Below are 19,519 nucleotides of genomic sequence, written 5' to 3'. Positions count from 1 at the left end.
CAGTTGCCATGCCAACAAGCATGCCTAAACAAGTCCACATAGTGATAGCACCAGTTGCCATGCCAAAAAGTATGAGAGGACTTCAGCAAGGCCTACCTCTAGAGGAAGAATGACAGGAAACCAATGACTGCGGAGAGAAGGAGAATCGGTTTTCTCCAGGAACAAGCTCCCTGATAGGCTAATTCAATGCCAAATGTTCAGCCATAAGCATGTGCACATAAAAGCCACACTAAGTGAACTCAGTAGGATGTAAAGTAAATAAATAACTTAATCAATACAATATTTAAAATTCCTTTTATCAAATGTTTTCCTTTTCTTATGGGTAGCATTTACTTTCTACTCTAGAATCAATGTCCTCTTGTCATGTCTTTGCTCATTGTGTCTTCTGAAGGTTTGTCTAATTCATGAGTTTGTCGAGCTCACTAGCCTTCATACTTTTTTGTTCTCTCAGTGTTTGCAGATCAGATTGCAGTGTTCCCTCTTATATTTATTCCTCTACCTAGTGTCATCTCCCTTTTGTCTTATCTACCTAGATTTTTTTTTTCAATTTTATTGATAGCAGGGCTTTACCCTTGCCTGTCTTCCCTCCTTCTTCCTGGCTTAAGTAGGTTTCAATCCTCCATCAAGTCCTAGCTTCTGATGCCCTATCACATAGACAGCCTCCCATGGACAGCCTCCCATGGACAGCCTCCCAACAGCTATTTCCAGCTCAATGCCCTTCCTCCTGCAAGTAGCACTGACGCCATACTGTGTGGTACCTTTCTCCTCCGCTCTGCTATGCTTTTTTAAGGAATAAGAACCACACCCCATTTATGAGCATGACATTACTTTTAAGTCAATCAGCTTATTTCCAATCTGTTCATTCTCTAGAGAAACAGGACAGTCACCTGGGTGAGTCCCAAAAGGCCTAGGAATAATAGTCAACACAGCTCACCCCACACTTGGTCAAGAAGTCTCACTTCCCCCAACCCCTGCTCAAGATTTTCTACCTATGGTGTGCCATTATCAAACATAGCTTTGTTTCTCCAACAGGAGCATCCAAAAAGCTAGAACCTTGTGCCTGCTTCCTTTTTCTTTTGTGTTTTTGTTTTACCAGTAGAAATAAACACAAGAAAGAGAAAACACACATGCGCTCCTGAGACACACTTAGAGAACTCCATAGAGCTGTGGCATACCTACCTGCCACACCAGCCCACTGCCCAAATGCCACGATCCGAGACCCTCTGTGGTCCACCATTTTCTCATAATCAATAAGTCGGATTTCCTGAAGAAAGGGAAAGAAGAAATGGTAGTGGCCAAGTAAACTCCACTCAATTTATTGAAGAATACACATATAAAAAAGCAAGAACTTTATGTTTTTCCCTCTTAGAAAATACATGTCGACTTGCAAACCCATTGCCAGCAGGTGCACCATTAAATGCTTTGAAAATGCTTGGTCACAAGGCAGCTGTAATGAGAGCTAAAGAAATGAACTTTGTATTAAACATTCCTTGATGTAAGGCAAAGAAATAACTGAGACAAAGATTTCCTTTAGGTTACCATGTTGCCCCAACCTGCCCATTCTGGTCCCAAAGAAAACACATCTTTCCTAATCCCTGCTGGCGAGCAAATCTCGGCTCATCCCTAGACCTCGCCAGCCAGTCTTGTTGAACCATAACCTTTCTTGCATGGTCTTCCTGCACATTACTCCTAATCTGAAATACCTTGTTCACTTTAAAAATGGTAAGAATATGTCCCTACGCTTTCTCTTTCCCTCTCTTCTCCATTTTATTCCCTCTTTCTCTCTCTTATCTTTCCATCTTTACATTTCTTTTCTTCGTCTTTGCCAAACATGACTTTTTCTCTTTCTTCAAAGACCTCCCCTCTCTCATGAACACCCCATTAATGTATTCATAAATGCTATGTTATAGTTATACAATATTTGTAGCAGTCATTTTATCTCTTTGAAGATCATAGGAGTTAACAGCCTGGGGTATACTGCTAAATCTAACACAGAGTGCTAGATTAGCATGTTGCATCCCCAGGACGTGGAGGGGGGAAACTATACAATTTAAAATCAAGTTTACAAATGTAAAAACATTTAATGCATCTCCAGTGTGAAATGACTTGTTAGAATGTTGCCCAACAGCCATCCTGCTGGGCCTATTTTTATTAATTTTCTAATGAGGACCAAAAGTTCATATATCAGAAAGTCTCAGAAGTTCTCCTTCAAAGAGTTTATTTCCATCAGGTGAAGTGTTTTTGCAGCACGGTTTTCATTAATTGCTTTGAGTCTATTCTTCAGAACAAATTAACCACTACCCAGGACAAGTGGTTCTGAAATTAATAGGGACATATCCCATTGCCCCATATAAAACCCATTGCCTTCCTTGCCAGTACTGTTATTCAATGCTCTTCTCTGTTCTAGTCTCAGACGACATCAAATGTTCTGACATCCTTACTCCAGGCCATGAGCTTCAGCTGTGCTCTGTACCTCTGCTCACTCCCTACACTCATCCAATCACCTGACTGTAGACACCACCTGGTCTCTAACCGTGACCAAATGCCTGCCAGGAAGGGCTGTTCTCGTAGGCTACCATGTCCAACGTACCATCAGTTTTTAACGGCTATCAACACATAGATATCTGACAAGGTAAAAACCTCAGCTCCCAACATTCCCTGCCAAGCCTGTTCTCACAGGAACATGTTTTCAGTCTATGGTGACCCTTCTCAGTTGCTCAAGCCCCTGCCCTAGGTTCTGACTTCTCCCCCTAGATTCCACCTTCCTGTCCTCAGGGCATTTTGTAGGGTTCACCTCCGTATTGCATCTAGGACCAACCAGTTGTCACGGCATCTGCACTACCATCCAGTAGCCAGCCAGCTTCATCTATGGCCTGTAGTCTAGACAGCCCTGGACTACTTCTTCTGATTGGTTTTGCTGTCTTCTTCCCACCTCCGACCGTCATCCACACAGCAGGCTGATTGAGCACTTTAGCACGGGGCCCACGCTACACACCCGTCCACAAAGACCTTGGGTCTTTCTTTACATGCCTGCCTGCTTGAAAGACTGTTTACCATCAGATATGGCTTGGTCTGTTGTCTCCTTTAAATGTCTTCTCAGATGCTTCCTTTGGGATGAAGCCCTATCCTCACTTGCATTGTCCCCTCCTGGGGTCCATGCTCCTTTCTCCTTTGGTACTATCTGGGTCTCTGTTAGCCACATTGCCTGGTGACGTAGGCTGCCTTACTTGCTTACCCTGTTTCTTCCCAGTGAATATGGCACCAGGGATATAAGGGAAGTTGCTATTCTGTGTTTTCATTGCACTGAACTGTGTCTCATTGTAGGCACTCAATACAGGTTCCATTCAGTGGGCATTATTCCCCCTTTTAAGTGGCTGCTAATCTTTTCACCTAAACTTCAAAACATACTTTGTCACTCAGGCATAGTAATGAATGTAGAAGCATTTCCAGTCTCGTTCTGCTGCCATTAGAGCTGTGCATGATCTCTGAAGCTATTTCCAGCTCTGCAGTCCTATGTGGTGGTATCTACATACTTGACTTTATAAATTAGTTACTTTTTGAGGGGGAACCATGCTTATGCTTCTACTTCAGAATACATAAAAGAATGAGATGCATTGTTTTTTCAAACTCCAGGCCTGCGCGGAAGAGGACAGCTCTTCATCGGGCACCCTGCACGGACCACCTCTCCCACTGAGTGACAGGACGCACTGCTTACTGCCACATTAATACTCATGAATACTGGTCACAATTACCTGTTTCAGAACCTCATCCAACAAGCTCATATTGGCTTCCTGAGCTTTTATTGTGTGGGAGAAGAAGGCATAAGTCTTCTTGGACATCAGTTTTTCCTCTGGAGGCCTTTTCACTCCCAAAATTAGACAGGCTTCTGTGATGTCCTCCTGAAGAATGCCACCAGCCCTGACGTACTCCTGGGGATGTTTCGGACCAAAGGTCATTTCCCTACATTGTAGTATTCATGCTTTCCCCAACAAAAATACAAACAAGCTTGAGAGGGATGGAGTTTCATGAATTAAAGCAAATAACAGTATAGCTACTTCTAATGTTTATGTTTCATCAATAAAAGTAAACCTATCTGGCTTGACATTTATAGGAAAAAGATTTGAAAAATCCACTAATCACTCATACTTAACAGATTATACTTTGATCACAAATGAAGGCAGGAGGAGCAGATGTTCAAGGTCATCATTGGCTACCTACCAAGTTCCAGGTTAGGCTGAACCAAAGGAGACCCTTTCTAAAAAACAAACAAACAAACAAACAAAAACAAGGCAAACAAACAATATGTAAACTTTTTTCTTGTACTATAGCAAGTGGTGATTTGTTACTTATTTGTACTGAGAGATGGCATATGTACAACATTTTCTTCATTTTGGGGGGCTCAGTTAACATCTATTATTGTTCTAATAATGAGATTTGTTCTAGAAATAACACAATGAAAGACAGGCAAGGTACCTCCATGAAGGAACTCATAGAAGATGTCAGGAGCACAGCAAGAGGTCGCACTCAAAAAAGCATTGCAGTCAGGAGAACCTGAGGAACAGTCTAGGCTAGCGGCCATTAAGACAGTTGCCAAATGAGATAATTAAAGAAACAGAATATAAAGTTATTCAAAAAGTTGGGTGGCTTATGAGAGGTGCAGGTGGGGACTACAACAGCATGGGCAAGAGGGCTGAAGGCAGGTGCACACAAGCACAGACATGAAAGTGAGAAGTGAGAAGCATAGAGTGGGTGGATGGAATACACAATGTGAAAGGTGCCATCATGGCTAATGTGAGAGCTATTGTTTTTAATTTATCTGTATTATTTATAGGCCTGGCTAACAATCAAGACACAGACACTTGTTATATTTTAAAAGCCTTAGTTAATCTAGGGTAGGGCAGTTATCAATCCTCTAAACTACTTTTTATAGTAGGGCCTCAGGCGTGGGATCCCTGTCTCAATCCCATGCCATCTGCTTTTAATAACTTCTGTCAAGTGACCTCCCATCCATAATCCCATATGTTCTTTGTCTGGGCTGGAATCTCCATCCACGCTGGTCATGTGTGTCTCTTCCATCTAACCCATAGCAGCCTTCCTCTCTTCCCTTTAGGACATCAGACCATCCCCCAACAGAGATCTACCAGATAACAAATCACAGCAACGCTAACTGACTATTAGAGATACCCTTTTGCACTTTTTGATGGACTCTTTGAATGAGTTGCCTCACCTACTTCCCATGAGATGGACCTATCCCAGCTTTATCATTGGGACACCTGAAGGGAACACATTTCATCAAGATAACCTAGTTAGCACATAGGAGTAAGAGCTGAGCATAGAAGATTTTTAAATGAAGGGATGGCGGGACCTGAGGAGAATTACAAGAGCATACACAGTAAAAGGAAGACGCACGAGCTTGGAATCTACTTCAGACAAAGTTTAGGTGGGCAGGAGAAACTGGTAATATACAAATACATTTTTTTCTACCTGGTTTCTTTAAAACATTTTTCTTTTATATTAGTCTCGTTATATATAAGCCATGACAAATGCATACAATGCAGCGATTAGCACACAGCCATTAATAGAATAAAATATGGTGCAATGCCAGAGATACAGTGTTGACTAAATGAGATGTGTTTATATATAAATAATATATAGTATTTTTATACACTCATACCCATTTATACACTGATACAGAATAATATACATGACATGGCCTTCTGTACATGAACAAGAATTAACTGAGAACACACACACACAAAGACACAGATGCTTATTTTTGCCAAAGAAACCGAAACCAAAGACAGTCTTGAGGTGGGTGAGAACGGAATGTAGGAGATCAGGGTGAAGGTAAGACTGAATAAAATGTATAAATATCACACATACTCGAAAAATTAAATACAAAGAAATTTAAAAGCAAACATTACAATTATGTGTATCTATATCACATTGATAACATAATCACAGAAAAAAATCTAAAATTCTGAATAAACTTTGTGAAAATAAAGGCAAAAGAAAAATACTTGTTAGTAACATTGTTTTTTGTATAATGGGATGTTAATTGCAATAGTGGTGTTATGGTTCTGAAACTACTTTTTAAACCTTAAAAACACCTTCCAGTTTTAATTTTAATATGGAATATTATTAGTTCATGATAAAACTCTGTGTGTGTGTGTGTGTGTGTGTGTGTGTGTGTGTGTGTGTGTGTGTGCGCCCGCGCGCGCACACGCAGATGCGCACTTGGGCTTCTAAACTCTGTCCCCTAAAAGAACCTAAGAGCAATAATGCCTTAGTATTATTAGTGCCACAGGGCTCGCTTTGTAAGCCTCCGTGTAAACCTCATTCAGATGATGACTTCCAACGGACGCTAACACACACCCTATGGAAAAGCCAAAGGCCAAAACCTTCACAGATCCCAAAATGTTGTGCCTCTGATTACACAGTGATGACAAAGGATGGGAAAGATTTCTACACTGGAGAGATCTTCTGAAAACCACCTAAGCAAGTGATCATGCATTGCTGATGATCCGGTGACCTGGTGCCTTGAACCTTTGCATTACACTATGAGAAGAGCATATGTGACTGATATTTATGCCCCAAACATCTAGCCTAAGCCTAAGCCTGAGACTAGTCCAGCTCAGAATCTTCAAAATAGAATCAATGACATTTTTTTAAAAAATCAGGCAACAGTGGAGATGCTCCAGATCACAACTGAAGCTTAGGCCAGTCTCAATTGAGGCAAGTGGGGAACTTAAACACAGACCATATGAGAGGCAGGTCAGGCTGCCTAAGGTCTGCCATCCCAGCACTTGGGAGGGTAGAAGCAGAAAGGTCAAGAGTTCAAGGTCATTCAAGGCCCCACAGAAAATTCAAAGACAACTTTGGCTACATGAGATCCTGTCTAAAACACAGAAACAACAAAAACAGCACAGGTTATGGGATGCTATTTCTTTTCTTTTCTTTTTTTCTTTTTTTTTTTTTTTTTTTTTAATTAATCACATTTTTTTAATTTTAATTTGTTATATTTTTAAATTATATTTATTTATTCAGATTACAACTCAATTGTTATCCCCTCAAGTGTATCCTCCCATTCCTCCCTCCCTCCTGCTTTCACCCTACTCTGATCTACCCAATGGACAGGACATTCTCCACAGTTATGTGGAGAGCAGGGACTGACTCTGACATGAACTCTGGTGCTCCATATTTGACCACTTTCTCTGGGTGGGAAGGCCTGATGGCACTCAAAGAAAGAATAAGCAGGCTACCAAGATGAGACTTGATAGCCTATGACCATATAGTGGGGGAGGAGGGCCGTCATCGGTCTTAGACCTAGGGGAGGGGTGCTATTTCTTAAGTGTGAAAATAATACAGTGCTTGCATGAGAAACACCATTAGGCTGGGAGGTGGTGGCACATGCCTTTAATCCTAGCACCATTGTATTCACAGATATTTGAAGAGTGGAAAGTAGTCACCTTGTCGTGAATGGCCCGTCTATTGGAAGGCTGTATCAAGACCTTGTAGCCCAGTTTGGTGATGCCCTTGATGTGCTTGGGAGCCAGGGGTGCCCTGCGCTCCCAGGCGTTTACATCCTCCCTCCGCAGTGCCATCACAGGCTTCTGGTGGAGACCCCTGGAGAGGCACGCTTTCAGTCTGGCCAGCCTCGGGCTCTGCGCTCTCAGCATCTTCAAGTCCAGTAGCTGTAAAACAAAGGTTCAACAGTAGCACAGAAAAGGGCGCAGGGCTCATGGATCAGTTCCGGTCTCCTTAGAAATCTGTTGCAAAATAGAATCAACCCAGCTGACAAACAAGAGCAGGACAAATCTCTAACGGTAAATGCGCCTTTAACAAAGCAAACTAAAGTCTCCAAACATGGGTCAACATCACTTCTTAAATATTAAACATGTTTTCAAAAGCTTAAACACGTTAATCTATTATACAAAGAGATAACAAATACTAGTGTTTACAAACTGGTCCCTTTTTGATGGCACAAAGCTTGAAATTCCTATAATTGTATACAAGAGTCTTCAAAGAATGTCCTGCAAAGGTTTCTCTGTATACTTACTAAACAGGACTCACTCAGTGTGCTCTGCCCCCTGGTGGCCGCAAGGGTTTTTGTTTTTTGTTTTTGTTTTTTGTTTTTTGAAACTGTCCACAAAGCAATGTATCAGCAGAAACAAAAGGAAAGAATGTATAAACTCAATACCACATAAACGGAGCTTGGTGGAGCGCCTGTAATTCCAGTACTCCGGAGGCTGAAGCAAAGGGGTTGTCAACATGAGATCAAAGCCAAAGCCAGCCAGGACTACAGAACCAGGCCCTGTCTATAGAACAAACAAACAAACAAACAAACAAAAACAAAAACAAACAAGCAAGAACAAAAAAACCAAACAACAAAAACCTCATGATCATTTTTCTAGACATCATTGTTACTGAATTTAGCAAAACTACTGTTTCTTCAACTGCTGTGAGTTAATAAAAACCAACCAATCAATCACACGGACTCTTTGACCACAGTAGTGGGTCATGAGAAGGATGGCCTTATATGACAGTACTCTGACTTCTGTGTCCCAGACCTGTGAGGCTCCTCTCCATACTCAGACTTCTGCCCTTTCTACGGAAGCCCAGCAGGTCTCAGCCAGCTCTCTCGCTGCTCTTCCACTCATTTACCCAGCCAGAACAAATGTATTTACAAAGTAAATGTTCTGTATCCTACCTATACAAATTAGTTTTACATAGGCTTTTCTACACAAATATCCAGGTCTAAAAGAATTTACTTCATCCTTTTTTAACTATTTGTATACATCTTGAAGCAACATGTTACTGATGACAATTTTCTAGATCATTCAGATGTTAACATTTTCTACGTTATGTTGGAAGCAAATTGTGGGGATTATATATTCTCCCCCTCCCCCAAAAAAACCCTATCCTTGATTTCACACTTCTAGAAATGTCCTACTCATTACAGATAATGCACAGTAGAACTTTGTGAAAAGCATTTCTGTTTCTTTAGAATTCAAGCTCTAAGGAACACCACTCTGACAGATGGGAAAGTGACCAAACACCCACAAATACTTGCTGTCTGAAAACAGAGTACTTCACACCAGAACCAGAGGAGAAAACAAGAAGGAAGACGTCCAGGAAGAAACAGCTACACATAACAGATCACACAGCGAGAGAGCAGTGCGGGCTTTGGCCAGGACAAGCTGTGTGATGGGAACAAGAGATAGAAACTGGTCAGGTAGCTAGGGACCCCAAAAAGAAACTTCTGAGCATGCTCTTGCTGGAGGCCAGGAATTCCAGAAGAGCCTGTACAGAAAGAGGGGACTGGGAGGAAGTACCTGAACAATCTGTGGGTGACCCAGCTGGATTGACCAGCTCCTTCCTTTTCCCTTGCCTCACCCACATTTCTGCCAGAAACACTTTTTTGTTGTTGTTGTTTTTTGTTTTTTGAGACAGGGTTTCTCTGTGTAGCCTTGGCCGTCCTGGACTCACTTTGTAGTTCAGGCTGACCTCGAACTCACAGCGATCCGCCTGCCTCTGCCTCCCAAGTGCTGTGATTAAAGGCGTGCGCCACCACGCCCGGCTCATAAACTCTTTTAAAGCTCACAGAGGAGCAGCTAGAAACAACCCTGTTTCCTGGGCCTGCTCTTGCCTTTTAGAACAGCGCCCCTCGGCACGCTTAAGCTCTCACCTATGATTCTATGAACTCCTGTCTAAAACTCACCTTCTGTGGTATGCATTTCATTCTTTGAATTAAAAACACAAACAAACAAACAAGAGCCTGAAAGCCAATGGCTGGGGACAGCTTTCATGGCCAATACATTTTTTGGGACCCTGTCTCCCCAAGCTAAGCTCTCCAAGAGCCAGGTGATCCTACAGGTGAAAAAAATCCAGGTGTTTAACATTTCAGTAAATGGTTGCCAACACTACATGCATTTTTTCTGTTTTGGGCTTATATAATTTTGTTCTTCAAAGAACTATGTTCAATTCAAGTCCAGTTCTATAACAATTAATATTCCCAACCAAAAGATCACTTGCAATGGCTCATGAACCTGAATAACTTTTTCTTAAATACCAATTCCAAAGACAGTGTTTCCTATGAACACAAACACTCTCTCTCTCTCTCTCTCTCTCTCTCTCTCTCTCTCTCTCTCTCTCTGCATTTCTTGAATTTATAGGTAGCCATATATTTTGAGCTTCCCTTCTTGTCCTTAAATAAAGGTCCATGTGCATACTCCTCTTATCTATTGCCCCTTCTTCCAGGCCCCATCCCAAGCTTGATATTACCCAAAGTCACCTTCCCAAACTCAGTGGCATCCTTTCCTTTTCTGGAGTCGGTGTGGGCCTGGAGACAGCAGGAGACACACATATCATGCAAAGTCACACAGTCTACAGCAGTGGTTCTCAACCTACCTAGATGCCGTCATGCTGTGACCCTTTAATATAGTTCCTCATGTTGTGGTGACCCCAAGAATAAAATTATTTTCACTGCTACTTGGTAACTGTAATTTTGCTGCCATTGTGAATCATAATGTTAATAAATGTGTGTATTTTCAGGTGGTCTTGGTGACCCAGTGACAGGGTCATTCACTCCCGCAACACACAAAAAGGTGGGGACCCACAGACTGAGACTCATGGGTCTAAGGGAAGTAGGAGAAGACAAAGTCAGAGACTGAACCTTAGGAAGATACATTTACTTTTTTTAAGGAATTCTAAAATCATTAAATTCCTGAAATTTACATTTTAAAATAAATAAAACAAGTTACCATTGACTAAATATTATAAGCCTAGCATTACGTTGCACCCGTTACAGATACGAACGAACTCATTTCATTCTTGCAAAACTCTTAAGTAGATGCGATCACTGTCCCTGTGTTAGGGATGAGGAATAGAACACTGGGGTCTGACTGGGTGGTTCAGTTTTGAGTGGAAGTAGAATTCCTAGGATAAAGTTCAAAGCCTGTGATTTTCTGTGCTTTGCCAAAGGCCAGTGATTGATTGTGCTACACAGGGGGATTTGACACTGCTACTCTTGCCAGCTCTGGCGTCAAAAGAAATCTAGTGTCCACCGTCCACTTTAGTCAATTATCAATTCTCCCTTCTTGACCCCTGTTCCCCGGCAGACTGCAAGTCTTCCCTGAGTCCCTGCCAAGGTAAGCTCTAGACCTCTGGGTGTTTAGGAACAAACAGGACTGAGATTGTAGGAGGTATTACCAGTCACTTATAAATTAGCGAACTTTGAAACTTGGTCACAGGACAGAGCTTTCCAGTCACCTAAGGTCATCAAGAAGTAGGAAATTGACTGAAGATAGAGCTCAAAGGAAGGGCACGTGCCTAGCAGAGAGCAGGTTCCACCCCAGCACCATGAAAACAGGAGGAAATAAGTAAGTCATCAGCTGGGCTTGCGGGAATGCACCAACACAAGGAGGTATTTACCCGCAGTGACAGCAAGAGCCCTGATGGATTTCCTGGCCCAGGATTTTATCATCTTTGCGAAAATATTAGGAAGTAAATGTCATGTTTATTTTCTGGCAAAGTGGAATGATTTGGGGCTTACCCATTGACTCTGGTGCGATCAGCTGACATTTCTGAGAGATGATAAGAGAAGGAGGATTGAGAACAGAAGAAGAAAGAGCAAGGAAAGACAAGGACAGGCCAACATACCAAATACACAAATGTAAGCTTAAAAGTATTGTCTGGGTCTCTGTGGGGGAAAAAATAGCTCAGCAGGATATTCCTACTCACATAGGATTCCTAGGGAACGTGGCACACCTCTAACAGTCACCGGAGTATCATGGTGGGCTGCACAGAGATCTGCACTGGTAGCAGCGCTCCGTAGCAATAAGTTCCTATGTAACAGTGTCTGCAGCTGCTCTTTCTGGCTTCTCACACTTGCGCAGCAGGTAATTTGCCACATGAGCCACCTCCCAGGCCTTTCACAGAGCTTTTAATTCCTCTATCAAACACTAAAAACCCCTTAAGTTCCTCCAACCCTCTGTGTAACATCTACCCAAGCAAAACACTTTGTCAACGTGAGACTCACTAGACCTATGTGCAAGCACAAAACATGAAGACCCAAGCACAGCTTCCCTTAACTTTGGCCGCTTCCACTGGAACATGAATAAGCTTAGGAAGTGAACATTCATTGTTGAAGAAATTAAGACCAGATGTTCCATCTTTGGTCTCTATACTCAGGCATGTCCTAGGGACAGTTTGTTTTAAATCTTTAAAACAACCCCAATCTTCATAATTCAGTGACTGGAACTACTAAACCACATGGAGGTTTTTTTTAATGCCAATTTGTTTGCAGCAAGCAGATATACACCTGGATTAAATATCAAGAGACATACACCTGCGTTAAGCATTAAGGATTAACATAGACCTCAGATGAAGAAATAAGTTAATATATAAAATACAAATTATTTTAGTGTGTGTGTGTGTGCGCATGTGTGTGTGTGTGTGTGTGTGTGTGTGTGTGTGTGTGTGTGTGTGCATATCAGCGTTAATATAGCCACTGAGGCCGGAAGAGGACACCCAAGCCCTTGGAGCGCAATTCCAGGTATTTCTGAGCTGCCTGATATGGGAGCTGGGTACCAAACTCCAGTTCTTTGCAAATACACAAGGACTTTTCATTTCTGGTCCATCTCCCCAGCCACACATATTAGCATTTTAAAATAGAGTACACTATGGCATATTTCGCTATACCATATCCTCCTAGTAAATGCAAACTAGCGCCGTGGCCCCAGGACTGCATCACCGATTCTCCAGACCATGGTGTCCTGGGAATTTCAGAAGAGCTCCAGTGCTAACAAAGCATCTAACAATGGTTTAGTCTCAGCTAAGCCAAATCCCTCCCAACTTAACGCTCATTGGAACCAAGCCTGGAATTGGGAAAGCACTGGCCCCGGATTTTCACTTCCTCTTCCACATTTTTCAGATGCTTCCCTGTGGAACCTATTATAAAAGTCTTAGCAAAATGGTTAAAATCAAATAAATTTAAAACAAACAACCAAACAACAAAAACTAAAAATAAAGCAAAAAGCTGCCAGGACTGTGATGTTGAGTCTTGTCAAGTTGCCTGGGTTTAGAGTCCCCTGGGAGGCACACCTCTGGCGCGTGTGTGCAAGGGTGTGTGTGTGCGAGGGTGTGCAAGGGTGCCTGTGTGCAAGGCAAAGCCAGAGAAGCTCAACAGAGGAGAACTCTCCCTGAATGTAGAGGTACCGCCCCACAGGCTGGGGCCTTGAACTGAAGAAAAAGGAAAAGGGGGAAACCTGAGTCTCAGCATTCATCTCTTTCTACATCTTGACTGAGGACCACTTGTGATCAATAACCTCCTTCCCCACAGCCTCACACCTTCTCTCTGTGATGGGCTGCATCCCTTCTTATAACCTGAGCTGAGATACAGCTTTTTTCCTTTCAAACTGCTCTTTTTTTTTTTTTTTTTTTTTTTTCTTTTGGTCACAGCAACAAAGTAACCATATGGATGGAGACTTAGAGGACATTTCTCTTAATGTTAATTTATCTGCTTTGGGAACATTGTCTCAATCCCTCAACTGCCGTCCAGCAATGACATAAAAACCTGATTCTCAAAGCCAGGCCTTTAATCCCAGCACTTGGGAGGTAAAGGCCGGTGGATCTTTGTGGGTTCGAGGCCAGCCTGGTCCTAAGTGAGCTTCAGGATGGCTGGAGCTACATGATGGGAACCCACTCAAATAAAACAAACAATCCGGCAGAAAACTGGGCTCTCCTAGCTCACAGATTTTGACTCAGTGAAATGGAGAACAACCTTCTGTGCTGCAGTGCAGTCCAAAACGTTTCTTTGCTGTACACATGCTTCCTTGCTGGACTTCTCAGTCCAGCGTAGGAAATGTGGTTTACGACTTTATGGATTCCAAGTGATTGGTGCGTCAGAAAACCTCGACCATTTAAAAAAAGAGCAAATATATTGCACAATTAGATAACTAACATTAATGCACTATGCATTTAAGACCAGAAGGGATTTTTACCATCTTCTTAGTAAAGAAACGGAAAATGTTTGAGGTGGCATATTTATCTGGATCCAAACAATGCATGATACATGCATGCCTCAAAACAGCACATGATACCCATCAATATAGCTTTATAATTTTGTGAGTCAGGTAAAAATTTTAAGTTACTTACTTTAAAATAATTAGAGAAATTAAATAGACATTATAAAAACCTATGCAGTAGAGTACACGTGATAGATACATAATAAGAACTAGATTGTCAACTCATCTTTCCCACCCCAGTGCAGACACACACACACACACACACACACACACACACACACACACACCATTTTCTGGCAAGACCTCATAGGCTATGGTGTAGTTGGGAAGCTTTCTGTAAAAGAGACTACATCATCTGCTGTGGGCTTCTTCTCTTGACCTTAGTTTCCACATCCAGCCTGTATATAATACAAAAGTTCCTCTAGCATGTCTTTTGACATAGACTCCAAGCCTGGTAATCTGAGTTTGGGACCCCAGACCCACATGGTAGAAGGAGAAAACTGACTCACACAAATTCTCTTCTGGCACACATAAAGCAGAGGGAGAGAGAGAGAGGGAGAGAGAGAGAGAGAGAGAGAAAGAGAGAGAGAGAGAGAGAGAGAGAGAGAGAGAGAGAGAGAGAGAGAGAGAGAGAGAGAGAGAGAGAGAGAGAGAATATGTTTAAACATAAAATTAAAAAAAAACAAAAAATCCCTTCGGAAATATTATTCTATTCCATTAAGCTCAGTAGAGAGCAAGCAGGCAGTGTGAACCACAAATGCATTGGTGCTACAGGATACAAATCAGCCTATGAAACTCCAGCTGAAGCACACTAATCAGAAAATGCAAGCCCTGACACTCACCTAAGTCTTCAGCATTATATTATTAACCGCACTAACCCGAAGCCAAAGTTTCCAACAGGAGACCCATGCAAGGAGTTCAGGCTCCTCTCCTTGAAATGGTCCCAGCATCTGAACTTACTCCAGGAACCTGCTTCCCATCTTCCCTGTCTGGGGATCACCTACAGAAATCCAGCTTTCAAGGCTGCTGTGACCCTTCATGGAGCGGATGAGCTGACCCAGTCTCACAGGCCGCAGATAATAAAGATGAAGGGAGGACAAAGGTTCCAGACCTCCACTGTTAGCGTAGCCACACCCCCAAGTGGCCGACACTACCTGCCTCTGCTCTGGGCCACACTGTGGTAAATTATGCTTTCCAGAGGTTGGGTGGTGGGGCTGGGAAAAATCCAAACTGAAAGGGGCTTTCTTGAGATCCACTCTTTTGACACGGGTGAACGAACATGTAAAATGCATTACCATTTTAACTCTTTATTTCAATAAAGCTAAAGACATGTTTTCACATTTTTAGCTTCGCTGAAAAAGGGATGCATCTTAAATTGAAGACACTTTGGATTCACTGAACACAGTAATTGTGATAAGAAATATGATTTTCTAGATGATTGGGAAAAACGCCTGCAATAAATAAACTCCAACCTTTTGTCTCCTTAAGTCACTTCACAGAATGACAACCAAATTACACGGCCAGCCAGCTATGCAGCCCTAGGTCCACTCACCTTCACAGCCTGGAGGAGTGAGTATCAAAATACACGCACACACGCGCGCACACACAGAGGGGGGGAACACGCACATTCACGCACATACACACACACGGACACACGAACACGCACACACACACAAACACACGAACACACACACGCACGCACATACGCACCATGCCATCTGTGTTTTGTACAAAGAACTTGAAGGACCTCGTGCACATCACTGGTGTTTCAGTGCGTGATACAGAGCCTTATCACAGCTACACCTTACCCACAGTCTCACAATTCAAGGCCCAGAATATCCAAGAAACGTCCAACTCTACAGATTTAGGAATAAATTCATCTTCTGTTGCGCAGCTCGCTCGCTCTCCATTCAAGCAGACAGTTGGTAACGAAGTGTGTCCGCAGAGGCCCTCTCTAGAGCACTTGGCCTCGCCTACACAGCCGCCCACAGTGTCGAGAGCTTTGGAGACCAGAAACCCAATTTGCCCAACTTTCTCATGCCTATCTCACTTAGAGTACAGACCCAGCCAAGTGTCTATCTCAGAGGCCAGACCTAATCCTGCAGGTAGGACCTGGGAAGTTCGGTGTCAAGAATTCCACCAAGCAAAGGGGAAGGGGGCTGGGGTGGGGGAGGCGGGTTAGGAGTTCAGGGAGATTCTAGCTCCTTCCATCAACAGCCACCCGCAAAGAAGCTTTCAGTCCAAGAGCAACTAAGTTATTCACTCTGCAACTTTAATTTCATCATCGACCGGTATTCCCCAGCCACAGAGCCCCCAATCACCGGCGCCCACCCACCAAAAAGTGCATCGCCCCCTCCCCCTTTCCTATTTAGAAGCTGAGGAGCTGAGCCCACAGCCCTTCCTCTCCCCTCCCCCCCACCGCCCACCCCCAGCAAGGCTGGGCAGCGAGGAGGCCTAAAGCTTGTCCTCTCCCCAGTTCTGCCACAGCGGGGGCCCTCGAGGTCGCCCCGCGGCTCGGGAGATCGATCTCCCGGCCAACAGCTGGAGTCCCGCGGTGGAGCTGGGAGCTCCGAGTGCATCCTGCAGGCAGAGGTCGCGCCTGCATCCACGTCGCCCTCCCGGCTCCCTCCTCACCTTGTGGGTTCTGGATAGTCCCTAGGCGCCCAGAGCTCTTGAGTCTGAATCCTACAGGCTGTGATATTCTTGCAAAATAATAATAATAATAATAGTTGGCTTGCGGGGCGGGGAACCAGGCGAAGGGGGAGGTGTTCGCTTAACTTTTGAAAGTACGTCACAAGTCTTCCTTCCTGCAGCCAATCAGCGGCAGCCTCAAAGGAACAACCTTCTCCTCCGCCAATCGGCGGCGCTGCCAGGTACTAGGTCATGCCCTGGCCCTGCTCTACCCTAAAGTTCATCAGCCTGAAAGATCTCTGACCCTGGAGCTTACTTAGCTTATAGTACCAGGTCCTCCCTAGATAGTTATTGACCAGATTTGTAACTGCTTGTGGCAGAAAGCCTGCGAGGGCAGAAAAAGCACGAAAGAAATGTCTGGACGTTATCTACTAAGTAGATTTGCGTATCTCCTGGAAAAAGTTTATTCTATGAAACACACTTCACAGAGCTTTTCACAGTCGGTGACACACCTAGGAAGCCCAGCCCAGCCCAGCCCGACGAGAGTTTTAGTGTTTTTAGAATCCTGACAGCTGATGATAAACTGAGAAATGCTATGTATAGCACACCACACTCAAGGAACAGAAGTTTGTGGGTGTATATATAACAAGAGTCCAGGGTGGCTGAAAAGCGTGCTTCATAAAGACCAGCCTCAGCGATAGTGGAGCCTCAGGGTAAAGGCCAGAATGGCGCCATCGTTCCTGATTTCACAAATTTCTCCCCATTGAGACTTATGAAGGCAAGCTTACGGCCATAAGCCTGAAGTGTTGGACAGTCTGAGTCAATTTAACACAAGCTAGAGTCATCAGACAGGAGGAAGCCTCAATCAGGAAAATGTCTCCCTAAGACTGGGCTGTAGGCAAGCCTGTGAGGCATTTTCTTAGTTAGTGGTTCGTGGGGAGAGCTCCCTGTGTGTGGTGTTACCCTGGGCAAGTGGTCCTGGGTTCTATAAGAAAGACTGAGCAAGCCATGGAAAGCAAGCCAGCAAGCAGCCCTCCTCCATGGCCTCTGCATCAGCTCCTGCCTCCAGGATCCAGCTCTTCTTGAGTTCCTGCCCTCATTACTATTCATTATGGACTCTTAGATGAAATTGTGAACAAAATAAACTTTTTTTCCCTCCTCACATTGTTTTTGGCCGTGGCATTTCATCACAGAAATAGAAACCCTGACTAAGATAAACTGGCCAGAATAGTGGAGAATTGCTATGAGAGACCTGACCATGTGTTCTGAGGGGGGGGGGGTTGTGAAAATATTTTGCAACTTTGAACTAGAAAAGCCATTGAGTGCTGAGATCTCAGTGGGGTGTTGGGTAGGGGTGTGGAAGAACGTTGAGGGCAACGCAGACAACGCGTACCTGGCTAGTGACGTTCAGACAGAAGTCTAAAAACTCTATCAGAACCATTTGTTATTTTGAATTAAGAGTCTGTGGTTCTGGTTACCTGGGCCTGAAGATTCAGCTGTGATTAACAAGATCCCAGAATTACTAAAGTGAACCTTTCTTTTTGCTGGAATGTTCAATGCTGTTCAGTTGGGGCTGCGAAATCACTGGTGATTAAGAAAAGACCAGCATCAGGGAGGTGAAATCTTCTGGAGAGTGTTTCCTAGGAGTTAGCATTACAGGGACCTGTGTTCTCGACATGGCCAAGATGGTACCTTACGCTGGCAGCCCTAGTTGGGAGGATGCTGGTTTTGAAGGTGTGAAAATGTCCAGGAAAGAAGCTAAGGCGTGACACTGTATGGCAGGGTTGGAGTCCCTCAGCATAGCCCAGGAGAGATTATTGGTGAAAGGGAAGCCCAGTTGCTGCAAAAGACCGCAGAATTTTTGGCGATGGGGGCGATGGGGTCTTTTCATCACAGGACCATGAGATGAACACCAAGAACAGCAGCCGCAGTGGAATGCCGGAATGCGGCACAGCCTAGAAGACAAGCTGTGTGTGCTGCAGAGGGCACAACTGAAAAAGTGACCCAGGCCCCCTGGGAAAGCCCAGAACGTATGTGAATCCCAGATACTTGGGCATTAAGTTATTTACACTGTTGGGAGTTTGTTTTTGCATTGTTCAGCTTGGGACTGTGCCCTGCTTCATCCGTCTTGAAGAAACTATTTAGCTTAATTTTAACTTTTACAGGAGCCCACAGCTGAAGGACTTTGAACTTTTAAAAGAGGTTTTGGATTTAAATTAAAAAAAAAAAAAAAGAAGATACTGGATGTTTTAATGAGACCAAGCTTTTCATGTGTTTGAATTTGTAAAGACTGTAGGACTTTTAAAGTTATTTATATTTTCAATGTGAGATCTTCAGATGAATGAGAAAGGGAAGGTTGAGGCTAGACAGTGATGTGTTTGCGAACCAAGCTAACAAAGGTTCAACTGAAGTGGATAATTTACGTCAACGTGACACACAGTAGAATCATCAGAGAGGAGGAAGCCTCAATCAGAGAAATATCTCCTTAAGATCAGTCTGTAGTCAAACCTGTGGAGAATTCTTTTACTCAGTGACTCTTGTGGGAGGGTCTATCCCATTGTACACAGGGCCACCCCTGGCCTGATGGTCCTGGGTTCTATAAGAAAGCAGACTGAGCGTGCCATGGGAAGCAAGCCAGTAAGCAGCGCCCTCTATGGCCTCTGCATCTGTTCCTGCCTCCAGGTTCCTGCCTAGCTTGAGGTCCTGCCCTCTCTGCATTTAATGACGAATTGTGTGTTATATGGAACTGTGAACAAAATAAACCCTTTCCTCCCCACATTGCTCTTGGCCATCACGTTTCATCACAGCAGTAGAAACCCTAACTAAGGCACTTTACCTTCAGCTTTCTACCAGGCTGTTTA

At 43.7% G+C, this 19,519-nt stretch overlaps 1 protein-coding gene across 2 annotated transcripts in view; it reads right to left on the bottom strand.

Annotated features, from left to right (window-relative positions):
• The window catches only part of Aass (aminoadipate-semialdehyde synthase), a 55,849-nt gene extending 39,153 nt beyond the window's left edge, over window positions 1-16,696 (bottom strand). Inside the window, exons 1-3 of one of the 2 annotated variants that reach the window (XM_051151862.1) lie at window positions 16,662-16,696; window positions 3,753-3,929; window positions 1,180-1,264 (exon numbers count right to left, since the gene is read on the bottom strand). In XM_051151862.1, the coding sequence (XP_051007819.1) occupies window positions 1,180-1,264; window positions 3,753-3,839 (172 nt within the window). In that variant the 5' untranslated portion in view covers window positions 3,840-3,929; window positions 16,662-16,696. Of the gene's footprint in view, window positions 1-1,179; window positions 1,265-3,752; window positions 3,930-7,469; window positions 7,680-16,661 lie in introns of those variants that run through there. The other variant, XM_051151861.1, reaches the window with a different exon arrangement.
• Window positions 16,697-19,519: the final 2,823 nt, after the last annotated feature.

The sequence above is a fragment of the Acomys russatus genome, chromosome 10 (genome assembly GCF_903995435.1).
Source record: "Acomys russatus chromosome 10, mAcoRus1.1, whole genome shotgun sequence".
In the NCBI taxonomy this organism is placed as follows: Eukaryota; Metazoa; Chordata; class Mammalia; order Rodentia; family Muridae; genus Acomys; species Acomys russatus.
This window is presented reverse-complemented; position numbering and strand designations above follow the sequence as displayed.